This window comes from Poecile atricapillus, chromosome 25 (assembly GCF_030490865.1).
Source record: "Poecile atricapillus isolate bPoeAtr1 chromosome 25, bPoeAtr1.hap1, whole genome shotgun sequence".
Lineage (NCBI taxonomy): Eukaryota > Metazoa > Chordata > Aves > Passeriformes > Paridae > Poecile > Poecile atricapillus.
Genome location: NC_081273.1, coordinates 867355 through 887397, shown reverse-complemented (window position 1 = coordinate 887397; position 20043 = coordinate 867355). Strand labels below are relative to the sequence as shown.

The window sequence follows — 20043 nt, the reverse complement described above, 5'->3', positions numbered from 1 at the left end:
AAAAAATTGAAAGGAAACCCATCCTTAGACGAAAGGAGTTGTAAAGTGAGCAGAAACTGCTAGAAAAGAACATCATCATCCTTTTCAGTGGCCAGCTAGGTCAGGTTTGAGAGGCAAAGGCAGTCTAACAGCGCTGCCTGCTGGAAATTCCTCGGGAGGAAAAGCGATTCTGCGCCCTGGGTTCTACCAGTCCTTTGGCACAATTTAAACCCGTCCTTCTCCCTTTTCTTCAACCTGCTCTGCCCACAAACCTCAGCTGCTCGGGGCAGGCTGCCAGGAGGGATGGAGTTTCCATCCTTACAGCAGTGGTTGAGAACCGGCTGGAACCGAGCTGCTCCCGGCGCTGCAGGGGCACCCGAGCCCTCTCCTGGTGTGTGCAACCCCGAGCCTGCAATTCCTGGCTCACTGGGATCTCGGTGGAATTAAAGGAAATGCCCGTGGTGCTGCTTTTGGAGCACTTCAGGCCAAGCCAAGCTAAGCTGGGGATGTCACTTCTGGAGCTACTCCCTGAGGAAACACCGCTGGGGTTCATCCTCCTGCTGTTCCCTTACCCACCCAGCCCGAGTGTCCTGACCAGCCACCAGCACTTTAGTCAAGATGTGAATTTGTCTACTGAACTCAGAAGTCAAGATTTGCCAAGTGCTCCCATTTCTATTTGCCCCCTCTGAGGGCAGCTCTGGTCCTGGCTCTGGAAGAGCAGGAATTCCTGGCTCAGGCAGGAGGGGTGGGTTGCTGGGTTTTCTGGTGGGACCTTACAAGGACTGCAGCACAGTTTGGATGTGCATTAATAAGCAGATCTGGACTGGAAAGTGAGGATTTGGGAGCAGATGAGGCAAAGATTTCTAAAGCCCTAATGCAGCCCCTCTGCAGTCACACAAAACCTCTGGGCAGAGCTGGACTGCACAGCAGGAGTCACCCCTGCCCCTCATGTCCATGAGCTGTGAGATCACCTGTCCTCCAAGGAGAGAAGAATTGGGCTGGTTTTATTCCTGGCAGCAGTTCTAAAGTCCATAATATTTACTGGATGAAAAGACTGTGAGAGTTCCTTCTTACCATGTTAAAAATGTTAGAAATTCACTTCCTTTAATAATTTTTTTGCCATTAATTAACTATGAGCAGTATTACTGCGGTGCCCAGAATCCTTCCCAGCCAACTCGGAGGTGGCCTGTGCCATCTGTTTATCCTGACTTCATCTGCCCTGTGCTTTCAGTGCCAGGGCCTGCTCGTGCTGTCATGCTGGGTGAGAGGAAAGGGACACTCAAAGAGCCCAGGCAGGTTTATTTATTGTTAGGAAGCAGCAATGGGCACAGGTGGAACGGCACAGATAAGCCCAAGCCTTGGCATAGGAATTCAAAGTCACCTCCTTCACCCTTAGCTGCCTGCCAGCATCCCTCCCTCCAAGGCATGGCCCCAAGCTGGCTCTTCCTGTTTTGTTTTTTAAGTACACTGTTAATTAATGAGGCAGAGGAAAAAATACACACAGGCACACCTGAGTAGTTTTTAACCTGGCTTGATTAATGCTGTCAAGTTGCACATCTGAGTGTGAGCTCAGTGGGACTGTTGCTTTTGTTTAATACCACAAGACACCTCAGTCTGGATTGTTGCATTACAGTACAAATAAAAAACAGAAACAAAACCACATCTGCATCATACAGGGTGAGAAGAATATGAGAATTCTAAATATTTACAGAGAAGGGCAAGTGGGGAAACCACAAAAAATATTTACATAAAAATACATGAGCTTGTCGGCATATACATTTTACACCAGTTCACAAAAAAAGACACTCTATAAATTAAAGTGAAGGGAACTCCAAAGGTAACCCAAGACTTCCTGGGATGTTCCTCTCATGCGGCTCAGGGAAAGAAAAATCAAGTCTTCTACAGCAGGAAAATGAATGGCAAAACAACCCTTTTCTCCCCCCCTCCCTCTCCCCAGCTGGACAAGGCAAGACTCTGCACACGAGGAGCTGTGGTGCTGGCTCACACCACACCATGCCTTTCACGTGGGATCTGGGGCTCTGGGGAAACAGGAACATGCCTAAGCCGCCACAACAAAGGGAAGGAAAACAATTTCTCACCCAGATTTCCTGACATTTAACACACCACTCGAGTCAATGCCCTGTCACCAGCCTGGGGGATGGCAGAGCACACTTGAGGTTCTGTCCCTTCTGGGGTCAAAGAGGAACAGGACGTTTTCAAGTCGGTTTTGGTTTTGTGTAGCAACTTACTACCACTGTGCAATCCTCACTGATCCCCCCAGCGGTGAGCAGGGGAGGGGGATCACTGCAAAGACATAGGCACAAAGTTGTGGGGGTGTTCTCAGAGATGCATATAGATATCACCTGATAAGACTCTGCAAAAATCAGAAATTAATGCTTTACGTAAGACTTCATAGGGGCCAAGTCCTCATTACTCACCTATGACTGCACTGCCCTTCCCAAGGAAGGTCTCCTGTGGGTCACATCCTGCTCCAAAGCAGAGGTGAAAATCCAGAGCTGGAGCACACTCCTGGAGCTCCATTCCTGCATGCACTGGGAGACCCTCGTCTGGAAACAGAGGGAGTGACACCTGACGATGCAGACAGTGCCCATGTGAGGGAACTGCTGAGGAACAGAGCTGCTGTCACCTCGTGGGGATGTGGTTAGGCAAGGAATTACTGAGCCTGAGCACAACCAAACTTGGATTTGAGGATTATTTGTGTTGCTGTCCCCCTGTTCTCTTCCCTCTGGGACACAGGACTGGGCTGTCACCATCCTCCAGCTCACCCACCTTAGACTCCTGGTGTCACCTACCTGCCTCACTCTGATGCATGACACCCTTTCCAACCTCACCTATGAATTTTGGGGTTAATGAGAACGTAAAACTCTGTAGGACCCGCAGACTGAGCCCAGAGCAGGAGCAGGAACAGGACTGCATAGTTCACTGTATGGCTTGGCAGGGCGGGATCATGCAGGATGCTGCTGAAGCCATGGGCAGGACACACGATAAAACAAAGGTGTTGGTCTATGTTACTTGGGAAAAGCTGGTGCTTTCACCTTTTTTAATTCTGTACTGTGGCTCAGCAGTGCTGGACATGGGTTCTTGGAGAGCTCCCACCCTTGGAGCACAGCTGGCTGTGGCTGCGAGCCGAAGGGGAGATGGCTGGGAGTCACTGCTCTGCTGTCTTCTTCCTCTCATTCCCAAAAGGCTGTTTGCAGCAGCCCTCTGGGTTAGGGGTACAGGTGTGCACTTCCAGAAGCCCTTTGGGAAAGGTGCTGAAGGGTTTGTTTCCCATGGGATGAGCGGGTGCTTCGCACCTGGCACTTCACACAATGCAGGGAGAGCCCGGCTCTGTGGGAGCAGCACAGCACTGAGGAGCAGAGGCTGTCCAGGGATGGCACTTGGGCTCTACAGGGAGACAGTGGCTTCGAGCAGGAAAATCCAGAGGCGTTTACAATTAACAGGAGCTGGGACCAGCTCCTCATAGTGGCAGGATAGTCCTGGCTGACGTAAGGCCCAGGCAGAGGGAGGGGGAGGCTGCGGGGCATAGGGAGAGTTAAGGCTTTCATGGAGAGAGAGGTTGGACCTGCAGCTCTCATTACCTGAATCCCAAATAGCCTGAAGCAAACACTTGTCCCTGCTTCAACCGGAGACCTGGCAGGTAATCAGGGGCTGAGGCTGGTCCTGGCCCTGGCACATCACAGTTCTGCTGGGAACACAGATAATCCAGCCTGGCTCCCGAGGAAGCGGGGCAGCTCAGCCTTTCTTGGGAATTACTGCCAGTGGAGACAGGGTGGCTCACCCAATGGCCTCTTTCTGTGCAGTTCTGTCAGTTTTCCTTAAAAGAAAACATTACAAAAAGCATTCCCTCACCAAAAACCCCAACCCCTCTACCTGGGAATTCCTCACAAGGAGATTGTGGTAACCTGGATCACAGTGCTGCTTTTTTCTTTTTTTTTTTTTTCATTCTTCCTTTTCTCTTACTGGCAGACTTTGTTCCGTAACATGTGAGAACTCTTCTAAACAAAATGCTTAAAACACCAGCATTGCACAATAAAATAGAACCAGAAGGTAGTTACTGAAACAGCCCCAGACAAGGCTCCAAGGTTAAAAGAAGCAAACAGCTACAGAGTAGTCAGCAACTAGAAGCAGGTTTTCCTTAGGATTTAAAAGTCCAAAAATAGCCATGAAACTTTTTGTTCAAGAAACCCCACCTAGCAGCCATGTACTAACTGCAGGACTTCCAGGTTTTTCATAAAACATTAAAGATTCAAAACAGGTAGAGAAGTTATTCAACCACACGGAACAGGAATGGCCTTGGAATTTATCAGTGAACATTTAAAAACTGCTAAATCTCCAGTATTGCTTGCAAGCCCTACCTAATGGAATGGGTGTGCTTTATTTGTACAGGGGGTGTGAGTTCTGGGGAGTCTGAGAGGCAGCACGAGGGACTGCCAGGTTGTTTTCACAATATCAGTTTTTCAACAGCTTGGACACTGTTTTTGGTGTATTTTAGAGGGCACTGGCCTTCTGTCCCTACTCACTGAGTACTGGGGGAGCTGCACCTGGGCACATGACAGCTCCCTGTGTGCCACAACTCCACAGGGATCTCTGCCCAGCCTGGAACTCAGGGGCTGCAGAGAATCTGGAGACCTCCAGCTTAAGCTCAGCAGGAGCACTCCCTGATGGAATTGCTGCAGCACCTGGCCCAGGGCAGCTGCTCATGCAGCTTGTCATACACAGCTGGCAAGGTAGGCCCTGATGTACATAGTGCTATAGAATTCTTAAAAATCTATTTTTCTAGTATTTTTTGCAGTGAGATGACAGAGTGTTGCCAGCCACAGGATGAAATGAGCTCATCTGGGCCACAGATATCCTTGCAGCAAAGAGGAAAGACTGGCATGGAACGGGTGTGCTGTTCCCAGCTCTGGGGGCAGGGTTCGGTGTAGTTTTGTATTTTATTTCTTTTGGTGTGAGAAATGCAAACCTGCCCTACATGGCTCCCACAGCTGGCCTCTGCTTACAACAGAGAAATGTGAAGGAAATGGACTGCTTGTAGGCAGAAGCAGATTGTTAAATAGCAAGAAATGTAACGAGCGTGTCATGTTCTGAGCTGGCTTCGGAGCCTATTCCACAGGCTTTAAGTGAAAACAGGCCCCCAGCCAGCTGAGAGCAGCTGCAGTGGGTGCACTACACCCACAGGACAGGCAGGGCCTCAGCAAGGAGAGGAGCCCTGGGGAGCCCTCCCCCAGCCCCACTCTCTGTGTAACTCTGAGGGGCTGAACTCCGAGGTTCCTCCACAGCCCTTTCCTGGGAAGCAGCCTGGAGTGGGCAGCTTGCAGCAGCACAGAGCTGCAGGCACAGCCCATTGTGCACAGCCCATCACACATGGGACCATGGGTGTGGAGAGGAGCAGCACTGTCACATCTGGGAAGGGAAAACTCCTTCCCTCCCTGCCCCAACAGCATCTGTGTCAGCCCTACCCAGCCTCTGGCAAAACCTGTGCGCCAACAGCCTGCCCTGTCCTCCCAGGTGGCTCAAAACTACATGAAAATCTATAGCTCTACTACATAAAAACAGTGAGTGGGGGCTGGGGGAGGGCTGGGGGGGATTTTCTTTGCTCACTGGGGCAGGGTTGGGGAGGTTTTTTCCATCACTGAAAAAATAAAACAGTCCACTGTCCAGCAGAGGCTGCTTAGACTCTATCCCTCATCCCCCCCAGCTCACTCGACATGCACCTCTGTCTCAGGCCTCTGCAAACACAGCTCTGTGGGGAGGAAGGCTCCCTGCCCCAGTGCCGTGGCGTAAGTTCTGCTGTGCACGTGGGGGAAGCCGGGGGGCACGAAGCCCCCTGCCCCAGCATAGCCCCCTCTTTGGTGCTGAGGCAGGGTATGGTAATCCTCCAGGTTATCGTACTGGGACACCACAGTCATCGTGCTTTGGCGCTTGCCCAGGGTTTGGTAGGGGTACAGCAGGGCAGAGTCCCTCTCCATGGGCTCGGGGTGCTCCCGCATCCGGAGGCTGTGGCTCCGCTCGGGCTTGGGTGGTGGTGCCACAGGAGGGGCAGCGTGTTCCTCCTCCTTGTAGCAGTCTCTGGAGTGCTTCTCCATGGGCGCTCTGCCTCGGGGCCTCTCCAGGTCTGGCCTGTCCTCTGCCAGCCTCCCCTCCTTGTGGTTCAGCCTCAGCGTCTCCTGGCTGGCTGGGATGTACTTGCTGCCCGAGTGCTGGTAGCCCATGGGCTCAGAGGGCTCCGGGCCACCCTTGGGCCTGTACTCAGGGTAGGGGGGCCCATTTTTGGGTTCGGAAGGCTGCCTGTGGTTCGCTTCCTGCTGCAAATGCGTCCTGTGCTCGCTGCTACCGCCACCTGGCTCGTGCATCTTCCTGTTCCGGATGCTGCTCTGCTTCTGGGGCAGGGACGGCTTCTCCGGCTGCCCGTTCCCATAGCCCCCGCCGTGGTAGTGGGCTCTGTCCAGCTCAGGCTCCGTGTGCTGCCCGTAGTAACGCTCATCCCCTTCGGGTGTGGCTGCCTTGGCTGGGTACCTGCCCTCCTTCCCTTCTGCCACCGTGAGCAGGCCGCTCTTGCCAGGATCCGATTTGCTGCGCAGGTGGATGGCGTCAAGACCCCCCAGCTCGTCCTGCAGCAGCGGGGCCACGTTGTCATACTGGGACATGAGGGGCCCTTTGACCTTCTGGCGCGTGCGGCTCTCGCGGCGGATGGACTGCATGCGGTACTTCTCCATGTCCTCCAGGTCCCAGGACATGTACATGTGCTTGATGTCCGGAGCGGGGGGCACGTCCCTGCTCACGAAGCTGTGCTCTTTGCCCAGGTGATTGATGAGCCCTGCCCGGGGGTAGGCAGCCAGGCTGGGGTAGCGGTACAGCCCCTTGCCCTGCAGCCGGGACGCGTAGGGGCCGAACTCGCGGCTGGGCAGGCCGTGAAAGGGCCGGACCCGCACGGTGCTGTAGGGATCCAGGTCATAGAAGCTCCCGTCGGCCGCGGCGTAGTAGGGGGAGCCGGAGGAGCTGGAGTAGGGACTGTAGCGATAATGGACCCGCCCGTTCTCAAAGTAAGGCTGGAGCTGCGTGACGTGGTAGTCAGAGTGGGGCTGATACGGCTTGTACTGGTACAGGGGGCGCGGGCAGTACATGGGCTCGTCGTCCGGGGGCACCTCCGTGCGGGAGATGGGCACGGAGCGGATGGCGGCGGCGGCGGCCGGGCTGGGCACGTGCAGCGACTGCACCCTGCGGATGGTGGGGTACGGGGGGGCCTCCTCGGCGTAGCCGGTGCCCCGCAGCCCCGTGGGGCTCACAGAGGACACGAAGTCAGTGCGGCCGCGGGGCTTGGGGTGCAGGCCCGTAGCAGAGCCCTTGCCCTGCGTGCCGTAGGAGCCGTAGCGTGCGCCTGCGGCCACGGGTGGCTCCGGGCGGGGCGGGTAGGGCTGGTGCTGCTCGACCTTGCTGTGGTAGCCGTGGGCAGGGACACTCTCAGGCCGGTACTGGTGCTTGGCGTGTGGGTAGCTGTCAGGCCCCACGGGCTCGGGAAGGCTCTCCGGCTTGGGGTGCGGCACGTACACCGGCTGCATGGACGAGTGCTTGGGAGGAGGCGGCGGTGGCGGCGGCAGCAGCGCCTCCTCCACAGAAGAGGCCAGCATAGAGGAGGCCAGGAAGGAGTGGTAGTTGGAGTTGTTGATGGTGTCCGTGTTGTTAGAGTGCATGGCCGCCGCGATCTTGCTCTCCAGCGTCCTCACGGGTGGCACGGGCGGGGTGAAGCTGTAGGAGGAGGGAGCAGGGACTGACTCGGAGCGCAGGTGCAGCGGGGGAGCCCTCATGCTCTCTCGAGGCTTTTCCAGGTGGCTCTGGTGGCCTATGGGCATGGAAGAGGAGCCACGGGCACTGGAACTGCTCTCAGAGACAAAGCCAGGTGTGGACTCCGGAGGCTTTTCAGGTGCAGCAGTGCTCCACATCTGCAGGGAAGAAAGCACACAGTTAGGGACAAGCAGCTCTGTAGTTAGAACATCCCAGACACTTGTATCAATCAGCTCCATTCCAGCATGTCTGTGCCTGGCTTTTGTTTGCTGGGGAAGGACAGACGTGTAGATTCCCTCTCTCAGCATGGGCAGGGCATGACGCCACTGACAGATTTTGGGACCCACCACAACGGCCATGCTCTGCAAATGCCAAACCAGAGGAAAGGGAGGAGGTGTCTGTCTCTTCACACGGTGCCCTCATTGTTTCATTAGGTGGTCTGCTTTTAAATGTCTGATGTTAATGAAAATGTTCCTGGATTTAACTTCCCCAGGCCCTAGTGAGCAGATCTGGAAGGGCAGCAGAGCAGAAATTCCTGCCTTAAATGTGGCTGTGGGGCTTAGGATGGGCTAGGGGCTTTGGATTTCTGACAGAACACTTCCACGTTTCAATCTGGCACAAGAAATCTGACCTGCTTTGTTTAACAGAATCATTGAGGTTGGAAAAGACCTCTGAGACCATTGAGTCCAACCTGAGACTGATTCCCCCCCTTGTCACCAGCCCAGAGCACTGAGTGCCATGTCCAGTTGCTCCTTGGACACCTCCAGGGATGGGAACTCTACCAGCTCCCTGGGCAGCCCTTCCAGCACCTAATCACCCCTCCTAATCACCTTTAATTATTTCTGTGAAGAAATTCTTCCTGTTGTCCAGCCTAAACCTCCTCTGGTGCAGGTTAAGACTGTCTTCTCATCCTGTCGCTGACTGGACAAGAGCCTAACCAGGATGCTGGAAGAGGTCCTGGTCAAAGGATGCAAAAATTCTTCCTTCTGAAGAAGTTCTGAACTACTGATCCCTTGGTCAGCTTCCCCTGCAGACACTTTTATCGTTAAAACCAATGGGAACGGGTATTCTGATATGTTCACTGAGGAAATCAGCACAGGATTTCCTGCAAGGCTGTGTCTGTTCCACCCACATCACTCCTGGTGTCCTGTAAATGCCCCCCCTTGCCATTTGGATCTGGACCGACGTTCCCAGTGCTCAGCATTTCAGAGGAGCTGTGCAGGGAGCAGCACGTACCTGCCCAGAGCCGCTGGGTGCTTTGGCCGCTGGCACCTGTCCCACGGCTGCCTGGTGCTCCTGTCTCTGTGCTGGGGCCGTGACCGTGCGCGGGACGGTGCCATCTGCCTGGGGGGCGGCCCCGGGCGGGGCGCGGGGCTCGGCGGCCGTGCTGGGGAGGGTGCTCAGGTACGGCACCGCGGCCGGAGCACCCTTGTCCCCGGCTGGAGCCACGGAGGGAGACTGCAGCTTGTCCTCGGCCGTGCAGGGAGCGTTCAGCCTGTCCCCAGCCGGGCCCACGCGCAGCTGGGGCTGCTCCACAGCCGCGTCCGTGCCGGGCAGCTCCTGCTCCGGCAGCGGCCCTGGGCCGTGGAGGGCCGCGTGCTCCCAGTCCCCCGCGAGGGCTGCCAAGGGCTCCTTGTCCCCCGCTCTGCCGGGGTGGAAGCTGCACTGCTCCTGCTCCACATCCCTGCTGCCAGGCGTGTCCCCGGGCACGCCCGTGTGGAGAGGTGGGGCCTCCTGGCCTCCAGGTGCGCCGGGCGGGTGGTTCTGCTCCCCGGCTTGGCAGTCCTGCTCTAAAGGTGCCCCGGGCTGGAAGTGCAGGCGGTTCTCGGGCAGAGCAGTGAACAGGTGGAGCTTGTCGGGAGCACCCGCAGAGAGATGGAGTTTTTCTAAAGCTGTGCCAGCTTCAGCCTCTCCATAATTTGTGCTTTCAGCATGAGCATCTCCTGGCCTTTTGTGGGACTGGGCGGATGCTTGCTGTGCGGACTCGGCTAACGCTAGGGCCAGCATGCGCGCTGCGTTTTTCGGAGGAGGAGGAGGGATAAGAGACACAGAACTGACAGGAACAGGATCCTGGGGGGAGTCGAGGGCAACTGCTCCTAATGGGGGGAAAATTGAGAGAGAGAGTGATTTTATGTTACCCAATATGGAGAGTGACCTTAACGACTATTATAAAAAAATAGATGCTCTCCACACTTTCACAGTGGCAGTTCCTTCTGATGTGAAACACTTGTGTCTCACAGGCAAACGCTGCTCGACAGCACAAAGTTCATCACAAAGAGGAAAAAACCCAAGAGATTGTCTAAAGGCTCCTCTTGTATTTCTAGAGAGGTAGGAAGGAGGTAGCAGAGAATGAGATACCCTTACACAATTTTGATCATAAGGTTTTAGGCGGAAAGGTCCCTTCTTCGAGTGTTGGCAGATTTTTAATCTAAAAAAGGAAAGTCTTAGATGGTCTATTGGCTGAAATGACTGAGAAGGACATGCTAGAGATTTTCACGCATGACAGGATGGGGGGGAAAAAAAAGCAGAATATAAAGCATTATGGAAATTATCCGAGATTTGTGTGATGTTGGGGAGAAGGAGGAGCCTAAGACTTTACTGATCTGCACAGCCCTGCAAGACACTCGTGACCAGAACTGATGGGCAATCCCCTCTCCTAAAGGCACGCAGAGGAGGACAGTTCTGAGAGCAGCTCCCCTTTGGAACTTAAAGAAAGAACGGAGGAAAATGCACTGTACCTGGCTGGGTGTGTCCACTGGGTACAGTCTTAGTCTGACTGCTTGGCATGGCTCTCTCCCCTTCTTCTGGAAACTCTGCTTTGCAAGCAGCCACTAGCTGGGGATGCTGCAGCTCTTGGTGGGCTCCTTCCCCTGTTCCTGTTTCACTGTTTTTCAGGGGCAAGGACATCTGAGTTGGGGACCTGTTTGTGATCTCAGTGATGCCAATCTCTTTGCTCCAGCTGGAAGCAGAGGAGTTCCTGGATATGGTGGGCACTCCTCCCATGGCCTCTGGCACACGGCTGGGCAGCACAAAGGAGGTGGGTTCTGTGCTCAGTGGTGGAGATTTGATGGGTTTTCGGGCTGTCTTGGGCGAGAAGCTGGGGGGTTTGCAGGGCTGCTCTTCTGTGGGGCTCAGGTCCAGTGTAAAGAAGGGACTCATCTTCTCCTGGAAAGGGGACACTGGCTCAGAGCTTGTGGCACTGCCTGGGGTCTGGGACTGGCTGCCTGATTCTAAATCCTTCTTGAGCAGGCTTGGCTTCTCCTTATTAGTATCGATGGACTCCATCAGGGAGGTGCTGCTGTCCAGGCACTCGGACTCTGCCTGGGGGGGGCTGCATTGGAAGGACATGGGGTCGAAGTCCAGGCTGGCGACACCGATGTCCGGTGGGCTGAGGTCCACATCCTCCGAGGAGCGAGGCGAGATGAGGGCAGGGACGTGGATGAGCCCCTCGTCCCCGTCACTGTCATCATGGGGGAGGTTGTCATAGGAGTTGCAGCGGTTCATGTTCCCCAGGAGATCCCCATTGAAGGAGGCAGACAGGGCATCGCTGCTGGACCTGGGCCTTCTGGGCCGAAACAGTTTGGATTCACCTGGAAGCAAGGAGACACTGTGGGTTAGTGACAAAACCTCCTGTCCAGGATGCCAGGCCCAGTGGGGGCAGTCAGAGCAGTCCTAAGGCAGTGAGAGACTCTCCTGGTGATCTCTGCACACAGAGTAACATGGTTGGCAGTGACTACTCATGCCGTTTGCTTAAACTCTTTTACACCACTTGCCAGGCACGATTTAGTCTGAAACTAAGCTGTGTACACAAGCAGAGAAGCTTTAAACGTGCTGAAGGCCATTCTCAGCAAGCACTTTCCTTCACAATGCTGTCCTGTCAACCTTGAAATAGCAAGAGGAGGAGCCAAGGAACAAACATGTAGCACCAGCTACACCAGAGCAAGAGGTTTGCTTTTTTTGACCTTAAAAGCAGGAAAAGCCATGAAAAGCATTTCTGTGAGACCCATCTGTGCTGGGAGCAGAAAGCTGCTTCATCATTTAGCAAGTTCAGCTTCCCCTGGAGGGGTGGAAAATCTGCCCTGTTGAATATCTAGAGCCAGAGATGTCAAAATGCCTCCCTTCATGCCCATTCCTTGGAAGTGCAGGTAGGATTTTGCCTTACCATCCACAGCATGCAGAGAGGTGAGGGACTCTTCACTCTTGGCTGAGCGGAGCGTCCCGCTGTCTCCTCGTCCTCCTGAGGGAAGGAACCACAAAGGGAAAGGATCAGTTAGGAAAAGGGTTTACATTTAGATGGATAATTGTGGCAGAAAAAACACAAATGCATTTCTAGTACCAACAACACTGTTCTGAGAGTAATTTTGTTTTGAAGGTGGGTTTCTGATTCTCATTTTACCTGGAAATGGTGACTGACCCAAGTGGTCACTGCTGTAGGTGACAGGCTGGGAAGCAACTCCCCACAAGCAAAACATCTCAAAAAGGGGGAAAGAAGGAACATTTAAGCACCCTGTTTTATGGGCACTAAACAAGTATAATTTCAGTTTCTGAGGAGACAGTCTTGAAGGGAATCACAGAGAGTGTGAGGACTGTGAGGATAAGAATTTAAAGATCAACCTGGGAGATGAGGGAATGAAAGTTCTCCTGGGCCCATTTTGGGATTTGTGGTGTGTTTTACTGCAAAAACACACTGTTGCTATTTTTAAGTTTGGAAAGAGACAGAAAATTTTATAAAGGCTGAGAATCCCACCTACATATCCTGGCTGTGGCTACAAAGGGTTGGCTACCTACTCTGGTAGAGCTTTTGGAATGTGAAGGTGCCTTTCCCTCATTTCATCTTCTGAGAGCAGCAAGGGGAACCAGAACTATTCTCATTTCATAATGAGAGTGTCAGAAGGAATTATCCTGTGACTCATTATTGCAACAGCCACATCTTGTCTTTCCAAAGCTGCTCCAAGCAAAGCACAGAGATGTGAACCCCTGCAGGCTCCAGAGCTGTCCGAGATCCACTGGGAAAGAACAGCTCCTGGAGGTGTCATGCATGGCTTGAACGCTAGAAGGAGATAAAAGCCCACTGGAAACATCACTCTGCAATGCTGAAAACCCTAGGTTTTGGAAGGGGCCCTCACCTGCCAGGGCTATGGCTTTCATTTCCGAGGGCTCACTGGGGTTGCGCTGCAGTTTGCGCTTGGACACAGAGGAGGATTTTCCCAGGTTGAAGAAGGAACGCCAGCTCCCCACTGGAGACTTCTTCATCTTGCTTGGAGGCCTTTTCCTGGGGAGAGAACACATGGATAGAGGTGGGGCTGCAGCTCAATCCTGGCTGCTTGTTGTCAGCACTCCCTGCTTTCTGCTCAGAAACTCCTGGTTTCTGCGTGGAAACTCCCTCTTTTCCACAGCTGAGGATTTTTTCATTCTTCCAGCTCAACCCTAAAGTGTTCCTGTGTAAATTCCCCCAACCTCTGCAAAGCAGCTGCAGTGCAGGTGAGGAAAGACTCTCCCTAGCCCGGTCCAGCAGCCAAGGGGATGGATTTCATGCAAGAAGCCCCAGCTCTCTGGGATGCTCAGCAGCCATAAAGATATTCAGAAGCCTCTCTCTCACTCCTGCTATAAAACCACCTTAGGCTCCTCCACTGTCATATTTAATTTCTGGTGTCCTCAAGCCTGTCCAACTGCTCCGCATCAAGGGAACCTGGATTTGTGACACACATGTAGTCCTGGAAAACCCCAACACAGACAACATGGATTTATACATTAAATGATATCCCTGCTGAAAACAAGAGGGAGTGAAGCACAAATTATTTGGCTAAACTTAGACCACTGATGTGAGCCAAATCCTCCCAGAGTCCAAGGCAGGTGGAAAACTGGCTACAGTACTTTACATATAGAACAAGTCTCAAGTCAATATAAGCAAATTCTTGCTATATTCAAAACAACAGTTATGACACATGCTGGAAAGGAAACTTGTCCCTACCTTTCAGAAGGGAAGTCAATGACTGTGTGGAATTTCCCTTGCAAAGCTGCTGGGCCTTCTCCCACTTCGATGTACTTGCTGTCTGCCACAATGGGAGAGTTGATCTGGGCCTGTGTCCGTGCCTGAGCCTCCTCCAGTGTGAGCAGCTTTGTGGAGGGGGAGGACACCAGCAGAGACTTGGGCCGGGATAAAGAGCTGTGCCCTGCAAGGGGAAACCACAGTGAGCAGGGAGAGTCAGCAAACGGCAGTGCAGAGATCAAAGCTCAGCTCTGCGTGTCTAGGGAGGTGCTGTGTTTTTCTGAACCTTTGTTATTCCAGCCATTGAAAGATGTGGACAAAATGTGGTCACAATGTCACATACAGATACATTGATGACTAAAAGAACAATGGCTTACTCCATTAAAAAAAAAGCAGAGGGAAGCAGGTAGGATGGGAACCTTTGTGACATACTTTCCTTCATCTGTATGCAACAGCCTGTGAAGAAAATGTTTTTCCTTTGCATAAAGCCTGTCTTGATAATTCCCTGATTTCACCTCTCGGTGCAGCTTTTTTCTTTTTTTTTCCCTAAAGCCATATGTGACTGAAGCTGCTACAAGCCAAAGAGCACCTGGACACAGCAAACAGAATCTGCTATGTGTCCTGCCCGTGGCCTTTACAGCTTGTGCCTGGTTCTGGAGATGAACCTGTAAAATCTGAAAGTAGCTGCTTCTGACTCCTGCTGCTGACAGCTTCAGTGGAGAGATTACAGGGAGCCTGTTGTAGGAACAGCTCTCCTGTGTCTGCTTTGCCTCTTGTACAGGTGTTTCTAGGGCTATTCCCAGGTGAGTTCAGGGCTGTTGGGGAGAACATCCTGCTTGGTCCAGTTCCACGGCTGTCCCTGGAGCAGCACAGCTCTGTGTGAAGGATGCACAGTCTGGGGGGGGTGTGGCAACTGTAAATGTTGTCCTGGGTTAAGTTTGGGTTAAAACAGGTTTGGTAGCACCACTTGCTGTGCTCACCCCCAGAGGCTCCCAGGAAGCCATTCTGGAATGCAGAATTCCTGCACTTAGCCAACCCAGCAGCCTGACCCTCCACCCTGCCAGGTCTGTGTCAAAGCCACTGCATGCAAATGATCAAGTCATTAAACAATTAGCTGAATTTACATGGGCCATTCTAAGCCTGGATAATCATCTGGCTGGGATTCTGAGCATGCTTATCCTCCTTCCCCTGGCAGAGTCAGCCTGCTGGGGCTGGCACTGCTCAGCCAAGCTAACCTCTGGCTTCCATGGACTTAGAATTTGTCCTGCAGCAAGAGAAAAAGCTGGAATTGGATCAACTCTGCCAGCCTGAGCAGAGGTGGGGTTTGTTTAAAAGAAGGGAGCAGCAAATACAGTGGAAAACCAGCTCTCTGCAGTCCCCAGGTGGTGGTAAATGCAGTGGCTGTGCATGTTCCAGGCAAGGGCAGGTTACAAAGGCAGATGGTGCAGCCTTAATGCTGCTTAGGAGCAGGAACTGCTTGTGGCAGCAACACTAACACAGAGAATAAACTTTCCCCCTGGTGCAACTCTGCTCCTTCTCGATGGAACAGATATATGGTCTCAGTTATTCAAGGCAATTTGTAGGCTCCAAGGCTGGATGATGTTCCAGGTGCTCCAGGTTCATTCCTCATTCTAAAGCAACACCAGCGTGAGCTGTGTGGCTGCTCAGCCCTGCTCATGAGCCCACACGGGCTGTGCAGAGGGAATAACCAGCACAGGAGATGTCAAAATATCCCTTTAAGAGTAAGATTTAAGTTTCTTAGCCTCAGCATTACTGAATGTGGAGAGATTGCTTTACACCAGTTTGTTCCTATTGTGTTCTAAGGTATGGATGAGGGCAGACAGACATAGCTCCAATGGGTAAGTGTGCAGGAGCATCAGTAAAGATGGCTTTAAAAAGGAGAGGGAGCAGGGGAGACAAAGATTTAAGTGATTCCTTGCAACTTCTCAGTGGTAGGACATAAAAATAGAAATCAAATATTCATCTCTGCATTCCTGTGGGGCATCCTTGGCTTCTAAGAAAGGTACTGACAGCAATTTCTAAAACCAGGCAATTTATATCTGGATTCTGACATCTCAACCCAGAAATGTGTCCTCTAGGTTAAAATAAAAACATTTCCATGTCCCAGAGGAGGCTCAGGCAGCCATCAAGTGCTGCTGTTCCTACCCGAGTGAAGCAAGCACAGAACACACACCTGCCCCGTCGCGGATGACGGAGCTGAGCTTGGAGCTGAAGAGCACATCCACGTGGTTCAGGATGAACTCCACCACCACCGACTGGATCCGCACCTCCATGAAGGCGGCAGTGCCGCTGAAGCAGGCAGACTCGATCTGCTTGGACCTGCAAAGGGACACCTGGTGAGGGAAGAGGCTCCTGCTGGGGAGGCCTGGGCACCTGCGGGGCCACCGGGCCTGGGGCTCGGGCAGAAAAGGCTTCAGGGCAGTTCTGGGGTTAAATCTCAGGAATGCTCACAAATGATCACTGACTGGGGATTTATGGCCAAACTTCAGATCCAGGCTCAAGTCTTGCTGATAGGGCAAGAGGAACACTGGGCTGGGAGGAAAAGGGAGTGTGAAACAGGTCAGAATTGAGGTTAATACACTGAACACCCAAAATGAAGAGCTGTTTGTTAATTCATTTCTATGTCTGGCACAGTTTAAGGCAGTGCTGCTGTACAAACCTGCTGTGGCCTCTAAGAGGATTTTCCCTCAAGCAGGGAATGTCTCCAGCTGATCCTGCTGAGTGAATGCCCCAGGACTCACTGAAGCAAACTCAAACACGAGGTCACTCCACTGCTTGTGGGAGAATTGCCAGAAAGAAGGGCCCACCTGCATGGACTGGGAGTGTCCAAGGCCAGGTTGGACAGGGCTTGGAGCAACCTGGGAAAGCAGAAGGTGTCCCTGCCCACAGCAGGGGGTGACACTGGATGAGCTTTCATATTCCTCCCAACCCAAACCCTTCTGGGATTCCATGATGAACTGCACACTCAGATTTCTCAGGCTGGTAACAACAGCAGTTCAGAAATCAGTACAATAAAGGGTAGGGTGGTATTCTTTTTTTCTTTTAAAGCAAAATTTTTAAGTCACACCATTAATTTTAAAGTGCCCTAACATGCAGATTCAAAACAGATTTATCCAAGATCATTTCTGTAAGTTTGAATTCTTGCAGCCAAAAGTTGTCAAATTAGACTCTAGGGACTTATGCAGTGGGAAATCAGTGATGACACTGTAGAAATTTTCCTGGATGATCAAGGACACATCAGTCTCATCTAACCAGGACAGGAGAAATTATCCTCTAAAAGAAGGTTGAGGGAATTCTTCCTTGTCACTACTGACAGAACTGCAGCCAGTGGAACTGTGTTGTGTGAGACAGGATAATACAGGGCCTGTTTTACATCACTAGGTCAGGAACTTGCTCGCTGATATTAAATCCTGCTTAGAATAATTTCCCATATTTTACAGGAGAAGAGTGCACTGGGTGAAGAGAGGAGCTCTTTCCAGCTGCTGAAAGCTGGGATTTTCTGGAGTATCTGTTTTTTATGAATGTAAACATTTATCTTGTATTGAAATGGGAAAATCCCAGAATACCTGAGGAGGTTTGGAGCCCAGACAATGGCCAAGTTCTTGGTGTGCATATTTGTGATGGAGCAATAATCAGCCAGACGAGCCAAGTGTCTCATTAGGAACTCCAGTGTCCTGGAAAACAGAAGAGAGGCAAATGTTCAGCACCACTGAGCAAAGCCAGGCTGTGATCCACAGAACAAACCCAGCTCATTATTTCCTTTTGGTTTGACAGCTCTCAGAAAGGAAGGCTGAATTCCTTCCCCTCAGCCCCATGGTGGACCTGCCTTTGGCAATACTGACACAGGCTGGGGTGAATCTCTCCTGACTTTTCCAGGCTCAAGGAAAGGACAGTTACAGCAAAAAACCCTTTGCAGGTGTGTGACAATCATGAGGGGCTGCTCAGAGATGTGTGGGGAAGGATGTGGAATGTTAATCCTGGCATGGGGGAAGTAGTGATTTAGACACCCCAGGATACTGAAAACCAGCCAACTATACCTGAGTTCTACTTGGGAAATTCCTGGCTGCAGGTTTCTTAGAGGTGGCTAAGGCAGATAGAAGGTTAAACTTCAGAGGCTTCTGTTCACATTAAAAAATGGTGGTTTTTGTATATTTGTATATAAACACTGCTGTGTTTAATACATGCTGGGGAGGAGGGAGCAGGAGGTGGCAGTGAAAATGCTGCTGGTACCCTCCTGGTGCCCCTGGCTTGTGTCTGTCTCACAGCCTATCCTTATTCTGTGGGGGGAAGTGAGTTGGAGCAGAGAGGGTGTTTTGGGGCTCAAAATTCCACAAATAGACAAGACTGGAAGTGAAGAAAACAGCTCTGGCTGGAAACCAAACAGACACCTCCTGCCTGCAACTATCTGCTATCACCAAATAGCAGAAAAATGAAGTGTTTTTTCCTTTTTCCAAGCAAACCCAAGGAAATAAGAGCAGCACCCTGTGACCTATAGCATTCTACATCCAGCTGCTGGCTGTGCCCCCTCTCTGAGACAGATGTGCTGCTGGTACCAGCACCCAGTTTAACCAGCCCCATCAAGTAAAAATCATTTCAGGGAAGAGGTGAATGGAAAAGAAGATCAGTTTATTTTTTAAAGGGCCATACCCCCTCAATTAACATCAATATTTCAATTAGTTACTATAACATATGCAGCTGTTGCACCAACTAGCCTTATTTAAAGAGCAAGTAACACAGCTGTAGTTTATAACACATCAGTTAAATCACAGTTCATTTTTATAATTAGCTATTTATACCACTCATTGCAATCGTCCAGCTAATCACCACACATCACAGTAATTGAAATTTAAACATCTATTGGCAGAAATTACTATAAATAGTTATCAATAGCTGTCCTCATGTGTTACACCTGACCCCTCAGACCAGAATTCTAACTTCACCTGCAGATTAACATACATTATAAAAATCAATTGGTGACTGCAATGAACTATTCTAATTAGATATCAATAGCCAAATACCGCCTGCATTCACCCCAAATTGTCACCCAAACCACTGGGACACATCAGGGGAGCTGTCCCAGCCAATTAAAATAGTTACCCATCTGTAAGTAACTTCCACCATATGTTGTCATTAGCTCTTTCTACCAATTACAATTCACAATTAGTGAATGCTACTTACCATGCATCACTAGTTATTAATATTAAAGGATCATTAACATACAGAATTCTGTACAGTTATTAAAGCAAATCCTCAATACCAATTTGTCTGATGCCTTTTCTCCACACCCTGCCATAATTTTTAATGCTAAAGACCATTAAAATGTTGTTCTTAGTCAAGACTCATTACCATACAGCATGAATTCTTATTACTACTAATTAACTTAAATACAGTATTTCACTGGTGATTTTTAAACACCATATTATGCTATCCTAATATATAACACTAATATAATTAATTAAATCAGTTATTCTTAGAGCATTGTTGTTATTTGCTAGTTACTATTATTGCAGAGAGGGGCAAACTGGAGATAAAGTACTGTTGACCTAATTTGACTGAAGGCCTGAGCAATTTTTTGCTATATTTCACTTTTTTTCAAAGTAGTCTTCACACTGGTATTGTGTCCCTGACACAATGAAACTGTTTCCTTACTCTGACATAACAAGATCCTATTTCCCTCCTAGATGGCATTTCCAAGCATGTGCAGTAAGACCATGTTTAGTGTACAGTGTAAGTAAAAAGCTAATTAAAATATAAATAAACTTTCTACAGCCATAACCATTTCAATGTTCAGAGGCAGAGTGTGGCTGTCTAGAGAAGGAAACTGGAATTACAGAATTCCTCTTGTACAAAATGCCCACAAGACCCCAAAGGCTCCACTCACCTGTAGTGGGGAGGGGGCAGCTGCTGGATCACATCGTGGATCTTAACCAGCCTCTCCTCATCTGTAGCAGCAGAAACAGCATCCTGGAATGAGGCAGGAAAGGATTTAGCTGCAAATAAACCCCCAATGTGCCAGTCCTGGCAGTGAGGTTGGTTTTGTTGCTCTTCTTCCCCCTGGGTGAGAGGTCTGTCCTGGGGACAGAGCAGCATATGGATCATGTAAGGAAGGTCAAGTAAGTCATGACCTGGGGCATATTAATGGCACAGAGAATTCCTACAGAAGACTCAGAGCAGCATTTGCTTCCAATCCCATTCCTGGGAAATGGCAAATGAGAGGGGAATTCCTTCAAAGCATGGGAAGTGTGCTG

The 20043-nt window shown here is 51.1% G+C and overlaps 1 protein-coding gene across 3 annotated transcripts in view; it reads right to left on the bottom strand.

Moving 5' to 3' along the window:
* Positions 1-1496: 1496 nt before the first annotated feature.
* Positions 1497-20043, bottom strand: part of ARHGAP32 (Rho GTPase activating protein 32) — a 243552-nt gene continuing 225005 nt past the window's right edge. For all 3 annotated transcript variants that reach the window (XM_058856945.1, XM_058856944.1, XM_058856946.1), the window contains 9 exons: positions 19677-19759; positions 17362-17469; positions 15969-16114; positions 13757-13958; positions 12912-13057; positions 11948-12022; positions 10524-11375; positions 9022-9881; positions 1497-7943 (listed from right to left, as the gene is read on the bottom strand). In XM_058856945.1, coding sequence (XP_058712928.1) covers positions 5703-7943; positions 9022-9881; positions 10524-11375; positions 11948-12022; positions 12912-13057; positions 13757-13958; positions 15969-16114; positions 17362-17469; positions 19677-19759 — 4713 coding nt within the window. In that variant the 3' untranslated portion in view covers positions 1497-5702. The remainder of the gene's footprint in view (positions 7944-9021; positions 9882-10523; positions 11376-11947; positions 12023-12911; positions 13058-13756; positions 13959-15968; positions 16115-17361; positions 17470-19676; positions 19760-20043) is intronic.